General features: G+C 34.1%; 1 protein-coding gene across 1 annotated transcript in view; it reads left to right on the top strand.

Annotated features, from left to right (window-relative positions):
* Cubn2 (Cubilin 2) overlaps nucleotides 1-14211 on the top strand; it is a 364924-nt gene that overhangs the window by 198865 nt on the left and 151848 nt on the right. The window contains exons 11-12 of the mRNA XM_017609025.1: nucleotides 1433-1622; nucleotides 9829-11344. Of these exons, the coding sequence (XP_017464514.1) occupies nucleotides 1433-1622; nucleotides 9829-11344 (1706 nt within the window). The remainder of the gene's footprint in view (nucleotides 1-1432; nucleotides 1623-9828; nucleotides 11345-14211) is intronic.

Below are 14211 nucleotides of genomic sequence, written 5' to 3'. Positions count from 1 at the left end.
GATTTTAAATTTGAGTGCATCCAAAAAAACTTCTTATAATAATAAAATAAACTTATTAATTTATGCGTCTGAAATTTTTTTGGCGACTGTGTTGTGAATTTTCTTGCATACAAAAAATTATTGTGATATGTAGAGATGTAAAGAAAAGACAAAGAGAAGGCTAGGTGCCGACGGGTTTAAGATATTTTGGAAAACCGTATTTATGCTCTGATTTCTTTCAAATCCCTTAGTTGGCGCCTAAGTAAAAAAAAACTATATTCCACATACACTATATGTTTTATTCGTGTTAAAAATTCGTTTCAAAGTGATACTACAAAAAATTTTTTTCAATGGAAACTTTAGTAACGCAACGTCATGCAACGTCAACGTCAGATACTCGGGCTTTAAAAAAAGTCAGGAAAGATTTTTATATTTAAAAACTTGGGAAATTACTACGAAACAACTTATACAGATAGTCTTGCAAAATTCGCAGTCTTGCAATTTTCTAACCATATCGCACACCGTCTTCAAAAGAGCCACAACTCAAAATAATACGTTCGCCAAAAAATGCGAAAAGTTATTACGTAGCACATGCTAATCATACGGTTAGTTTTTTTTAACAAATTATAACCGAAATTTGCTCAAGCTTTTGCTGTTAGGTAAATAAAAGCTCTGTGTACATTTTTATCGCATAATTTCAAAAATGACAAATTTTGAGTAGTGACTCTTTGGAAGACGGTGTGCGATATACATATATAAATTTAGATTATATTCTCCGAATACTAATGGATGTACATATGTCCTGCGGGCAGGGCAGTCGAGAGAAATCTCGGGGCCCGGACTGATAAATCACGGTCCCCTATGCATAAATTGTATTAATTAAAAGAATGTGATCAATTGAGTATTTTCCATGAGGGGTTTCTTTAACGGATAGAGTCGGAAACAATTAGCACGAATCAGAATATATATATTGGCGATAAAAGCCTATAACGAAGTAGCAGTTTCTACCGGAAATATCGAACAATATTTGTTTNTGTGATCAATTGAGTATTTTCCATGAGGGGTTTCTTTAACGGATAGAGTCAGAAACAATTAGCACGAATCAGAATATATATATTGGCGATAAAAGCCTATAACGAAGTAGCAGTTTCTACCGGAAATATCGAACAATATTTGTTCCTATAATAAATTAAATTTTTTTTTATTAAAATTTTAATTATAAATATAAGATAAGCTGCCCGCCTATAGGTATCATAGCCCTTACCGTTTTTGAAAATTATTTTAATAAAATATGCGTATCAAAAAGTGAAGAAAGTCTAATAAATATATCGAGTTTTATAGTAGTATACTTATTTTTGATTACCCTTCAAAAATATCTGTCTGATCTTGTATTAAATTATATATTTATAAATATGTACCAAGAGTAATATACATTTCTTCTTTTGAATCTTAGCCTGCGGCGGAAATTTCACGGCGCGTTATGGGGTTATCAAAACCCCATCTTGGCCAAAACTTTACGACAACTCAATGGATTGTACTTGGACAATTAACGCTCCTATGGGTCGTAAAATTGAGCTTGCCATACAAAATTTTAGTGTGGAAACTACTTCTAAAAATTGCCACGATGACTATTTGGAAATACGGTAAGTACATTAATTAAGACTGGGTTGGAGAGTAATTTTATGTGGTCATACGTTAAAATAAGCTACATACATTTACCTACAGTGCTAAGTTCAAATTATTTCGAAATAAAAGCACAAATATTTTCGTGTATAAATTTTTGGAAATTTGGCCTTTAGTCCAACAAAGCAGAAATTGAACATTTTTGAAAAAAATACTCACCAAAATTTTAAACAGTTATTCAGAATATTTAGAAAAGTTTGAGGTATTAAAATTTATAGCCTATTAAATTGTAGATTGAAAAAATGCAAGTCTCAAGTGGCTAAAAATACCGTTGATTTTTTATAACTTTTTCCTGGCGGTGTCACTCATTTTCTTCTATACAAAGTATGCTCGACAATTTTTTATCCCTTTATCACTTTAGATGAAGATCCCTTATGATGATTCTTTTGTCCCTTCAAGGGCTCGATGTCAAAAACTACTTATGTATAAATGAGGTACAGTTTTAAAGTCTTTTAAATATTATTGAGGTTATGAATTATTGCTCCATTTTACCTTTTTACGCGCCAAAAAATTTAGAGTTGAAATTTGCAAAAACATCGATGTTGAGTGAAAAACATCGGTGTCAGCAGCTCATATAAAAACATCGATGCATCGATGTTTCCATCGATCAGCGTTGCCGTTATGTATATAATTTTCCATCGGAGTGCAATGAGCCAAAAAGTGGAGTGTTTTTGGGTTTTCCGTAGAGTCAAAATAAAAATGTTGACGAAGTATTCTTTTTAAATATAAAAAAAAAAAATATTTGTAATTTTGTTATTTTTTTTTAATATGGGTGGAGTTTTAAAAAAACTATATAAATCAAAGTTTCCAAATTTATACCAAATTAGGGACAGTTCAAAGAAATTTCATCAAAACTTTCAACTTTTTAATCTGTATGCAGTTTCATAGAGCATTCAATTTTCGTATAATGTTTTGCAAATTTGAAGTGGCTAAGTATTCGCGTTAGTCCCCTTTCAGACACGTCAAGTCTTGAAAGCAATTTTTTTCGCATTCTCTTTTGTGTTTTCTATTTGCTTCCACACGCGTCAACTTTAATTGAATTCAAGTCCTTGGTTCTTTAAATGGGAAGCAACGAAAAGATCAAAAGAGACAAGAAAACTTGAAACGAATTGACGGTACGGAGGTATCTGTACTCTTCCCCTCTCTTCTCACCTCCTTCGTCTACTAACGAGCAGACTTGAAAGCAAGACTTGACGTGTCTGAAAGGGGACTTCAGTTGTAATATTTTTTTTTTGCCAGGAGAGATGGTTGCCCTGAAAATCAGATGGTTGCTTAAAACGATAATATTAGGTTCATTCCTGTACGCAACGCGGGATCCCGCGGGTGCCTAAAACAGCCCAGAAGTCATTCTCATACTCAGAAAATGGGTAATAGAGCGATCGCAAGTATTGGATCGCAAGTGTCTTCTTCTTCCTGCCCGAAACAGCTTGGACTTTTTCTCCGGGTAGAAATTGATAAAGTGGCAAATTGCATATCAGGTGTTTTGTGTTTACATGTATTTTCAATCGTTATATACTTTTTTATTAATACAATGAAATTTGGGAAACAAAAATTAAATTTTCAACTGTTTTCATTTAAGTGCCGGTAACAAAAACCGAAATGTGGTTTTTCGCGTTCGCGTACTTCTGGACATTGTTCCATTTTTGAGAGAAAATTGTTCGCTTATTCTTTAATAACCGGATCTGATCTGGGTTGTACGGGAAAGAACCTATTATGAAATGCCTGGCCTAGACAAGGTGAAGAAGGCAAAAACATGCCCTTTTACAGGGTTGAGTGTAAGAGCGTGGTTACCTACGAAGGTGTACGTAGCGTAGCGGAGAAGTGACAGCTGACAAGTTCTCCGTTTTTACGTCCGTGGGTAACTGCGCTTTAACATCAAACTCATTTTGCACCGTGGAACAACATTTTTTGAAAGAAACGAAATCACCATTATTTTTTTTATGATCATATTATTGTTGTTTTAAACAGTGGGTAAGGTATTTGCAAATTATAATTTTTTTGCAAACAGCTTACTTATAAACTTAGTAGGTAGGTATTCATTTTTATGTGATGGTAAATATTTAATTCTTATAATCTCAAAATCGGAGTATTTTTGCAAGAGAGGGAGTGACGTAGTGTTCGGCTTAGAAAAGGAGTGAAACACTCCGATCGGAGTAAAATCGGCAACGCTGCCATCGATGTTTCTCCAGCTCTATTAAACGCGTGTAAATTTGATTACCGGCTTTTGTTAACAATTATTAACAATCCAATGATTTTCACTTTAAATAAAGAAGTATGTTTCAAACCCATTTATTTATTGTATTTGGTATTTAGGAGAGCTTTCCTAAAAAAAGCGTGTTTTTTTTACACGCATACGTAAGTATCTGCGCTTAAAATTGTGTGGAGCTCTAAGCGACAAACTTTATATGAGCTTACAATGTATATATGTTACCGGCCAAACCTAATCTTAGGAGAAACTAGTTTTCCCTAGGCTAAACTAGATCAGAGGCGACAGTACTTTTGCGAAGAACACTTTTCCGCGTAGGCGGCCTGTAGTCGTACTTCAAAAAAATAACCCTCTTCAGTCCAACCCTAAGTACGCAGTCCACAATATTGCTGCGTCCAACTTGTTTCCGCATTGAACGGATATATTAGATCTACGTAGAACTAGGTTAGCCTAGAAAAAACTAGTTTGTCCTAAGATCGGGTTTGGCCGGTAACATATACATACTAGGGATGTTGCGAATGTGGAATTTTAGACATCAGCGGATGCGAATGCGGATGCGGGTGTCTAACAGCTAACATCCGCGGATGCAAATGCGAATGCGGATGTCAAGTATTTTTAAGAAACAATTAGGTAAGTAAATTAAGTTACTTAGGTAAATGAAAAAGTGGAAAACTTAGTAATTTTTAATAATGTTTATTTTATTTAGTACTTGTACTTGAGTTTAAAGATTGGAACATTATATGAAATAAAAAGTATTGAGAATTGCATCGGGACCGAAAATGTCGGATATATACTCCTGACTTTCATCTTCACTTGAATAATCTAGCATAATGGCGAGATCGTTGTTTAAACAGTGGTAACAAACAAAACCATGTGTCTCAGGTTTTTCTAAAGCTTATTTAAAAGAATTCTTCATTCTCATTCCTTTGGCTGTTTCAGAATTTGGGGAGCCTGTAACGTCATCAGCGTTTTTTTTTTAGTTTAGATTTTGTAATTGATTTTTAATCTTCTGCGACTGGTTTGAAAAATTTGTGCTTACAGCGAGCTAAATAGGTGGATATGGAAAATAAATTGTTATTTCGCAGGAATAAAAATTTTGAACGAAATTCTGTTTTCAAAGTAGTGGCTTTCAGCCGAATCGGTTCAGAATATTGTTATTTTTTTTTAAAACCCCGTTTTTATAAGCATTTGATTTATTGGAATCACGGATGATGAGGGTCTCAGATAGTTAGGTAATTCTTACCTAATTAAAAGTTAGACCTATAGCCTTTTCTCTATATAGCCAGACGTTGACCATTTCTGCTGGAAATCCATATTGATGGAGCTTAACTTTGGCTTTAAAAAGCAATGAAGAGAGACGTAGGGGAGTTTTACCACAGAGGTTTTTAGCCAAGGATCCAAAGTAAATCTATATGAAAAAAAATATTGCCCGACAAGTAAACAAAATTACTGTTTTTTAAATTTTTCCTAAAAATAAATTTCCCAAATGATTGAAACGAATATATCGTTTTCTTAATTCGCAAAGGCCCTAACCAACACTTTTTTTCGAAACTGCATTTTTTACAGCTTTTGCTAGGATATTAAAACTAATTTTAAAATGTTAGTACCAAAAACAACAGAGTTATGCCACTTTTTAATATGCCCTATCCGTATGAATGATTTGATTTTTGTAATGCTTTTTGCTTCTCATGTAAAATAAACAATTTGCTGGTTAGGGCCTTTGTGAATTAAGGTGACGGTATGTAACATCAAAAGCAAATCAAAATGCAGGTATTTACACATAAAACAAAAAAATATTATTAAAAGGACTATGTTCTCTTTGACGTACGTCAAAGGTCAAGTAAAAGTGGGAAGAAATTTTTAACAAAATTGACCAGTTTTGTTAAAGAAATACTCCCACGACCAAAGGCAAAAAATATTGCCTGCAAATAGTCATTTTGTTTGCCAGATATACGTTTTATCTTTGCACTTGCATAACATTCGCATTCGCAAAAGCTTCGCATTGATAATTGCGAATGCGAATGTTAAAATTAATGCGGAAGCTCCGCGGTTGCGAATGCGAATACGAATATTCGCAACAGCCCTGATACATACATACATATTTATGTAAGCCTCTACCAGACTCGGTGCAATTATTGGCTTTAGTTTTTCATAGGCAAATAAATAAATAATAAAGATGATTGAAATCAGACAAAAACCCTTTTTTCCGCGTGACGGTAGTTTTCAAACAGGCGAACAAAGACAAAATAATTGCAAGTTACCGCTACTTATGCACCATCCTCTTCTAAAATATATGCAAATTTGTATATGGGACGTTCCATACCATAACGGACGCGGTTCACGCTTCATGTGTTTGATTTGTTTCAAATTTTTAGGGTTGATGCATAAACATAAATAATAAATAAATATAAAATTTGAGCTTGATTAGTACATTTCTAAAAACTTTACAGCACAAAAACAAATCGATTTAATAGTTTTCCAAATATCTCGAGAAAAAAAATTTAAAATAAAATTACACATACACACCTCAAAATTCTCCATGAAAAAAAATATTTAAAAAAAATTATTTTCTTGAAAAACTTTTCACATACAAATTTTTTGATAAAAAAAGTAGTTTTTGGAAATATGCCATCTCAAAAAAAAAAAATTAAAAAAATCACAATGGTACACTGAGGGAAAAAAAGGTTTAGAATTCAAAAAAATGTGCCAAAAATAAAAAAATACTCATATGAAAGAGCACCAACTCAACTCGTTTTAAATTTGAGTATGTACGTTGTAAAATATGTCATTGTGAAGTGCACAGATGCTTTTTGTAATTAAGAAGAAAAACAAATTTTTAATTTTATGTTCTGTCTGATGGTAATTGAACTCGGACCCTCTTGGCAGCAACCAATTGTATCAAGCGTCTTTGCACACTCAGCTCATGTGTAATGTAAATATGTTTTCAAATATTCGGTTTGAATCAACATCACAGCGCGCGATTAGTGCATTATCCCAGCCAGCAAAAAATCCGAAAACCGATCTGAAAAAGGACAAAAAAGTGGATGAAGTGCGGATTTTTGTCCGTTTACTGATTCCATTTCCGGATACTTTGACGATCCGTTTTCCCACTAAAGTGTGCGGCAGAAACGTATGTACCCTGCAGTGAAAACCCAAACCAGTTAGAAAAAATACTAGTTCATAAACTAGTATGTGCCTACCAGTTCGACATTTTCGAAGAACTTAAGCGTTCAGCGACATCTGCCTTTAAATTGCCAAAGCCTAAAATAAAACGCAATTAATTGCTTCTCTTACAAATGTCGGCTGTGGCGTCACGTGAAGACTACTGGTTCTGGTTCTGGGATCGCAGGTTCGAGGCCGCTTGGATGTGGTTAAGATTTTTAAAGTTAGATCAATGTAAGTAGGAATAATTATTTCAATTTAAACATAAAGAACAAACTTAAAAATCTAGTTGCATTACAAAAAAAAGAAACAAATATATGGGAAGAAATACAAATACTTGTTCCATAAAAAAATAGATTAAATAAAAAAAAATATTTTTTTTTTTAAATTAAATTTAAGAATAACAAAAAAACCCTAAATAAAAAATATGAATAAAAGAAATATTATAAAAAAATAAAAAAAATGTCCCTGCGCCCGGGCTTGAACCTGGTACCTCAGGCATACCACGCGAGTGCTTTGCTCTGTCGGCCATTGCGAATGTTGGAGCACCGCGAGCAAAAAGGAAAGGAATTGGCAGACTATCTCATCAACTGGTATGATGCTACTAGTATTTCTACTAGAAGATGCTTATGCATAGCCTGACAATTGACATCTCGTAGGACATCGCAATGTTAAAAATACCAGTCGCTAACATTGAAAAAGGATAGAACATGGACTAGTTGGGCTGAAACACAAACTGGTAGAATTCTAGTTCACAACTAGTAGCTTTCCCTGCAGGGTACAGACAACAATATGTGAAACGGATACGTTTTCGGCTGTTTTTTTCTGAAATTAGTCTGATAGAATTTTTCGCTCAATACGCTTTCCTTCTGCCCTTCACAGATACTATTTCATGGTTCTAAAGAAATAAAATAAAATTAGGAAGCGCCTGACGGAATTCGAACCCGGCACATTCTGTAAGCTAACGAACAGCGGCACATTCCTCTGCACGCTCAGCCACTGCCGACTACGCAGGTATGCTTTCAAATGTTTAGCTTAAGCAAATAAAATACAATTATTGCTTTCAAATGACATCATCTTTCTCGAACGTTTTCCGGCTACGAAAATTGATGATAACTTTAGGAGTTTTTTGTATGCGTTTTCGGATACGGAAAATTAAACTAAACTGCACTGTCGGCAAAATTTACGTTTGTTTGCTGGCTGGGATGCCATACCATGTGTGTGTATGTGTGTATGTGTTGTCACCGCTGTGCATGCTTTGTATACATATACTTTCTTAATTACATATGAAAAAGCATCCGAGACGTTCAAAACGCCATCCGTGCAGTGAAAAATGCTTCATTTTAAAACGGGCGTATTTGAATTGAATATTTCCATTATACGTAGTGTATGTATAATGGAAAAATCCATTTTTTTATTACTTTTCACTTGATTTAGGGCCAAATTCACAGTGCGTAGTTAACCACTGATAAGAGTTTAACTATTGATTTTCATATTCACAACGCTCAGTTAACAAAAGTTTAAACCAGCATGCCCCCATAGTTAAACTCTTGTGAAATAAATTTTTTGTTTGTGGAACGAATTTCAAATTTGAATAGAAAAGTATTGATTTTAAGAATTTGTATATTTTCAGGCGATACGAATTTCCATAGCTAACTATGTGACTCTGAATATAAATTCATAATTAAACTCTTGTTGGTGGTTAAGTTAACAATGGTTTAACTAAGCACTGTAAATTCGGCCCTTAAATACCAACATTTTTAAACGGTAATCAAATAAAAAAAATTTCATTTTTACGCGTTTTTTTTCCTCAGTGTATCTCTGAGTATTGCGCAATATTTAAGTGTAGTATTATGGGGTGCACTCTACAATAATTTGAGTTATGAATTTTTTTTTACACCGAAGTTGAGTAAAATTAGCACATTACAAATTTACAAATTTTTTAAATTTTTTTTCGAATGTTTTTGAGTATACAGTCTTATATATTTTCATAGAGAATTTTGAGGTGTGTATGTGTAATTTTTTTCAAATTTTTTTCCTCGCCCCGTTCTGGAGATATTTAGAAAAATATTAAATTGATTTGTTTTTATTTTTGTGCAGTAAAGTTTTTAAAAATGTATTAATCAAGTTCAAATTTCATATATATTTAATATTTATGTTTATGCATCAACCCTAAAAATTTGAAATAAATCAAACACATGAAGTGTGGACTCCGTCCGTTTTGGTATGGAACGCCCCATATGCAAATTTGCATATAACTCAGAAGAGGATGGTGAATAAGAAGCGGTAACTTTCAGTTATTTTGTCTTTGTTCGCCTGTTTTTCCATATAACACATGACCATTTTTTTATTTATATGAAAAGAAAACAGCAACACCCTCCACAAACAAGATTCTAAAAATCAACGGTAATTTTTAACGAATTGAAACTTGCACTTTCATATACTACAATTGAATGGGCTACAAAACTGCATACCCGAAAATTTTCTAAATATTCTAATTAAAAATTTGGAAATTTTGATGACAATTTTTTGAAGTTTGATTAGTTTTTTTGCAATTTGTGCAAGCTCTTAAACTTTTATTATTGTGGTTTCTGTTATAGATTGAGTTATATTTTTAATGAAAATTATTAAAAATAAATAAATAAACATAATTTGCAAACAATATGATTTTGAATTTCGTTGCTAATTACATACATACATATGCACATATGTATGTATGCATATGTACATATGTATGTATGTATGTGCGTATTTTCAATTTGACTGTCATATATGCCGTAACGCTTTTCTTTTAATAGAAATGGTGGGAGTGCAACATCACCTTTAATTGGTAAATACTGTGGAAGTAGTATACCAGCACGCGTACCATCCTTTGCAAACCATCTTTATTTGCATTTTGTGTCTGACTCGCGCATCTCCGACGCAGGATTTTACATTATATGGCAGCAAACGGAGACGGGTTGTGGAGGTAAACTTAACTCGTACCAGGGTTCAATACATTCGCCACATAATGATGATGTTAGCGCCGGCACAGTATCGTGTGATTGGCAAATAACGGTTTCTCATGGTTCTACAATTAAAATTAATATTACAAGCTTTGAGGAGCGCTCGTATTTATGCGGTCAGAATTTTCTAAAGGTATATGACGGAATAACCGTTAACAGTCCTCAAATTGATTTCACGTGTGGGAACAACAAAAATAAAGTTCAACTAAAAACTTCAGCAAATCAGGCTTTAATAATTTATAATTTCGCCGATAACGAAGTTGAAAGTGGATTGCGGTTCTTCATCGATTACGAGAGCAATTGTAATGTCAAGCTTGATAACTTACGTGGTGTGATTGAGTCGCCGAACTTCCCTGATAATTACCCTCCAAATCTGAATTGTTTCTGGGATATACAAAGCGGGAAAAAAAACAAATTTCAAATAATATTTTCCCATTTGGACATTGAAATTCGAGACCAATCTTGCGATTTTGACTATTTGGATATCTTTGATTTACAAAACGACGACGTACTCTCCAAACAGCACTTATGTTCGAATCCCCGCAAAGCTATAATTACGGAAGGTAATCGATTCCAAATAAAATTTGTCACCGATTACTCTGAACATGCAAAGGGGTTTCGCCTGGAATATAAGAGGATTGGTTGTGGGGAACATTTATCGGGAAATTATGGCGTTATAAAGACGCCTAATGCCCCTTACAGCATTGACATGAGTTGTGATTGGTACATCGAGGTTGCAGCTGGCAAAAAAGTTGTCCTTAACTTTGATGATATTCACATCGAATCTGCACGAGATGACTGCACTGAGGATGGTATTATTGTTTCAGAGGAAAAAAATTCTACCAATTATCTTCTAAGGGAGTGTCGAATAGATCAAGTGCCTGTTACCATTACATCACAAGCGAATCACTTATACGTTCATTTTTATACAAGTAGTTTTCGCTCAAGAAAATATATTTCCGGAACTTATAATGCACGAGACTCCTCTTGTGGTGGCATTTTCCGTGGCAACAGTGGCCATATATCATATCCGCCGCATGTCGATGCATCTAGTCTCAATTTGGAGTGTGTATGGCTAATCAATGTTGAGAGTAGTTACGCAATGAATATAGTATTCGAGCACTTCAATATAAGCTGCGATGATACATTTTTGGGGTTTTTCAAAGTGATTGACGATTCCGAGGAACTCATAGAAAAGACTTGTGGCGATACATTGCCAACAAGTAGAATGATTCAGGGCAATAGTCTGAAAGTTATATACAAAAGGAGCGCCGCTGGATGGGGATCATTTTCATTTAAATTCAAAAAGGTGGGTGATATTTATTGATATGTTATTGAAATTAAAATTTGAACCGCTGGATTGTGATCGCTTTGTTGTTGGGATCCAACGTAACTAGCAAGCTCAGCCAGTCAAACGTAGTTCTTATAGTTTTGCAAGATGTTTTAAAAAACGATAAAATAAGGGTATTCACATCGATCTCGTTAGTTTGTTACTTTGCAATTTTAGTAGTAGCGAAAACCGAAAATATCAGATATAGAGTATCGATATCTATTTGTATCGATATTTTTTGTACGAACGGAGTTACATTTTATTTTTTTATGTAATATGTTAATCATCCTCTAGAAATCCTAAACTCCGAATAAAATAACAGTTAGCAATGCAGAAACTGAAAGTAATTAAAATAACATTACACAGCAAAACTATCAGAGAACTATCGATGGGGCTATCGATAGTATCGATGGTTTCATATTGCCGCCACTATCGAATTTTTCTTAGCACTATCGATAGTTGTATATTTTGTTCACACTTTTAGAGTTGAACTATAAAAGATACATATAATATGTTTTTGTTATAAAATGTGTTATTGAAATCTGCGATATCTTTGTGTTTTACACAAGTTCTATTTTGTGAACTTTTTGTTTATACAAATAATCTTTATGGTATTTATTGTTACGAAATAGGCATATTTTGACACAACTTTATCTCCTTTCCCATACCTTTACCGATCATATTATGAGCCAAAACCGGACAGGTAGCCCATTTAGCAGAACATGCATACAACTGAAGATCTGTTCAGATCTGAGTCAAGCGAGAACCCGTTTAAAGTTTCATTTGACAATGTGTTTTCACTTATTTGACGAGAAAGGCCATTTAATTTGACAAAGTGAAAACAAGTTTTCGATAGTATTTATTTATTCTGTTATTAGTCAATGAAAACAAAAAATTCTTACTGACTAAGACGACTAACTTAAGTTACTTAAAATGATTGCTTAAACTTAAAGTTACCAGGCCTCTTGGAAGCGAGATATCCAAAGAATAACATTGATTTAATTCAATTAAAGTTCTGATCAATGGCGCATTAAGAGAATAATACGACTTAACAATTGGAATGAAAAATATATCCACATGCCGAAGACTGCGTGATGGCACATTGAAGCCAATTCTGCTTAAAAGCTCAGGACAGTCGACATAACCTCCTAAAATCTTAGCCACGAAGGTACCTGACAGAAACGCCCTTCTACTAGACAAAGACTTTAAGTCCAGTAGCATACAACGCGAAAGATATGACGGAATTGGTTCCGTAAATTTCATTGAGGATAGTGCAAAACGTATAAATGATTTCTGGATACGCTCTATTCTATTTACGTAGGTAGCATGATAAGGTCTCCAGACAAAAGCAGCATATTCCAGTCGCGATCTTACGAAAGCAGTATAGAGCGTTTTATAAGTATAAGGATCCGAGAAGCAGGAGCAATTACGCCGAACAAAAGCAAGCATAGATAATGNTGACGGAATTGGTTCCGTGAATTTCATTGAGGACAGTGCAAAACGTATAAATGATTTCTGGATACGCTCTATTCTATTTACGTAGGTAGCATGATAAGGTCTCCAGACAAAAGCAGCATATTCCAGTCGCGATCTTACGAAAGCAGTATAGAGCGTTTTATAAGTATAAGGATCCGAGAAGCAGGAGCAATTACGCCGAACAAAAGCAAGCATAGATAATGATTTAGAAACTATGTAGTCAATGTGAGTAGAAAATGCAAATTTTATATCAAAAAACACTCCCAGGTCCTTAATTCTGTCTACAGTTCTCAATTTGCAGTCAGCAATTTGATAAGAGTTTCTCGAAATTAAAAGCTTTTTGGAAAAAGTTATGTGGAAGCATTTGGTTACATTCAAAGATAGACAGTTTTTCTCACACCATAAGTTTAGATTATCTATATCCAACTGAAGGGCGATTGCATCTTGTTTACATTTTATTGATGAATAGATCTTCAAATCGTCGGCGTATAACAAAAATTTGGCAAAAGAGAAACATGAACTAATGTCATTGATGAAGAGCACAAATAGCAAAGGCCCCAATATACTACCCTGTGGAACCCCAGAGCTTGCAGTGAAAGATTGGGAAACCGAGTTGTCAAGAACAACAGTACACACTCTGTTGCATAAATAAGATTCAATCCATGTAAGGAAAGTTGAATGGAAACCCAAAGTAGCCATTTTGGAAATTAGAATTTTATGGGGCACCCTGTCAAAGGCCTTTGCAAAATCTGTGTATATAGTATCCACTTCATAGCCAGATTTAAAGGCTGCATGACAATCATCAACAAATAACGCCAAATTGGTGACGGAAGATCTACCTTGAACGAAACCATGTTGGTTCGGAATGATAATATTACGAACAGCGAAAACTAATTTAGCTTTCACAATGTACTCAAAAAGCTTCGCAATTGAGGTTAGTTTCGAAATTGGTCGATAATTCCCAACATCATTTTTATTACCGTCTTTAAAAATTGGCGTTATTGTTGCCTTTTTCCAGGCATCAATAAATACACCAGAAGTCCGGCGTATTGGTTCAACAAGAGATCCACACTTTTTAAGTAAAATAACTGAAAACCCGTCAGCATCAATTTTCGTAGACTGTTTTAAAGCCAAGATACCTTCTTCAACATCCTTAGATGTGAGAGAGACTGTCCCAAAGGAGAGACATGTGTTCGAGCAATGAGAATCTACATAATCAAATGCGTGAGACTGAACAACGAAATTAGAGCTAAAATACTCAGCAAATAAGTTTGCAGCTTCCTCAACTGATGTCGCTGACCGATTCTTAAAGAATACTGACGTCGGAATACCAGAACAAGACTTTTTTTGCTTAATAAAGTTCCAAAAGG

Source organism: Rhagoletis zephyria, unplaced genomic scaffold, assembly GCF_001687245.7.
Source record: "Rhagoletis zephyria isolate East Lansing unplaced genomic scaffold, Rhagoletis_zephyria_1.1 Rzeph_scaffold_00183, whole genome shotgun sequence".
In the NCBI taxonomy this organism is placed as follows: Eukaryota; Metazoa; Arthropoda; class Insecta; order Diptera; family Tephritidae; genus Rhagoletis; species Rhagoletis zephyria.
Note: the sequence above shows the minus strand (reverse complement) of the source record. Positions and strands in the feature narration are given on the sequence as shown.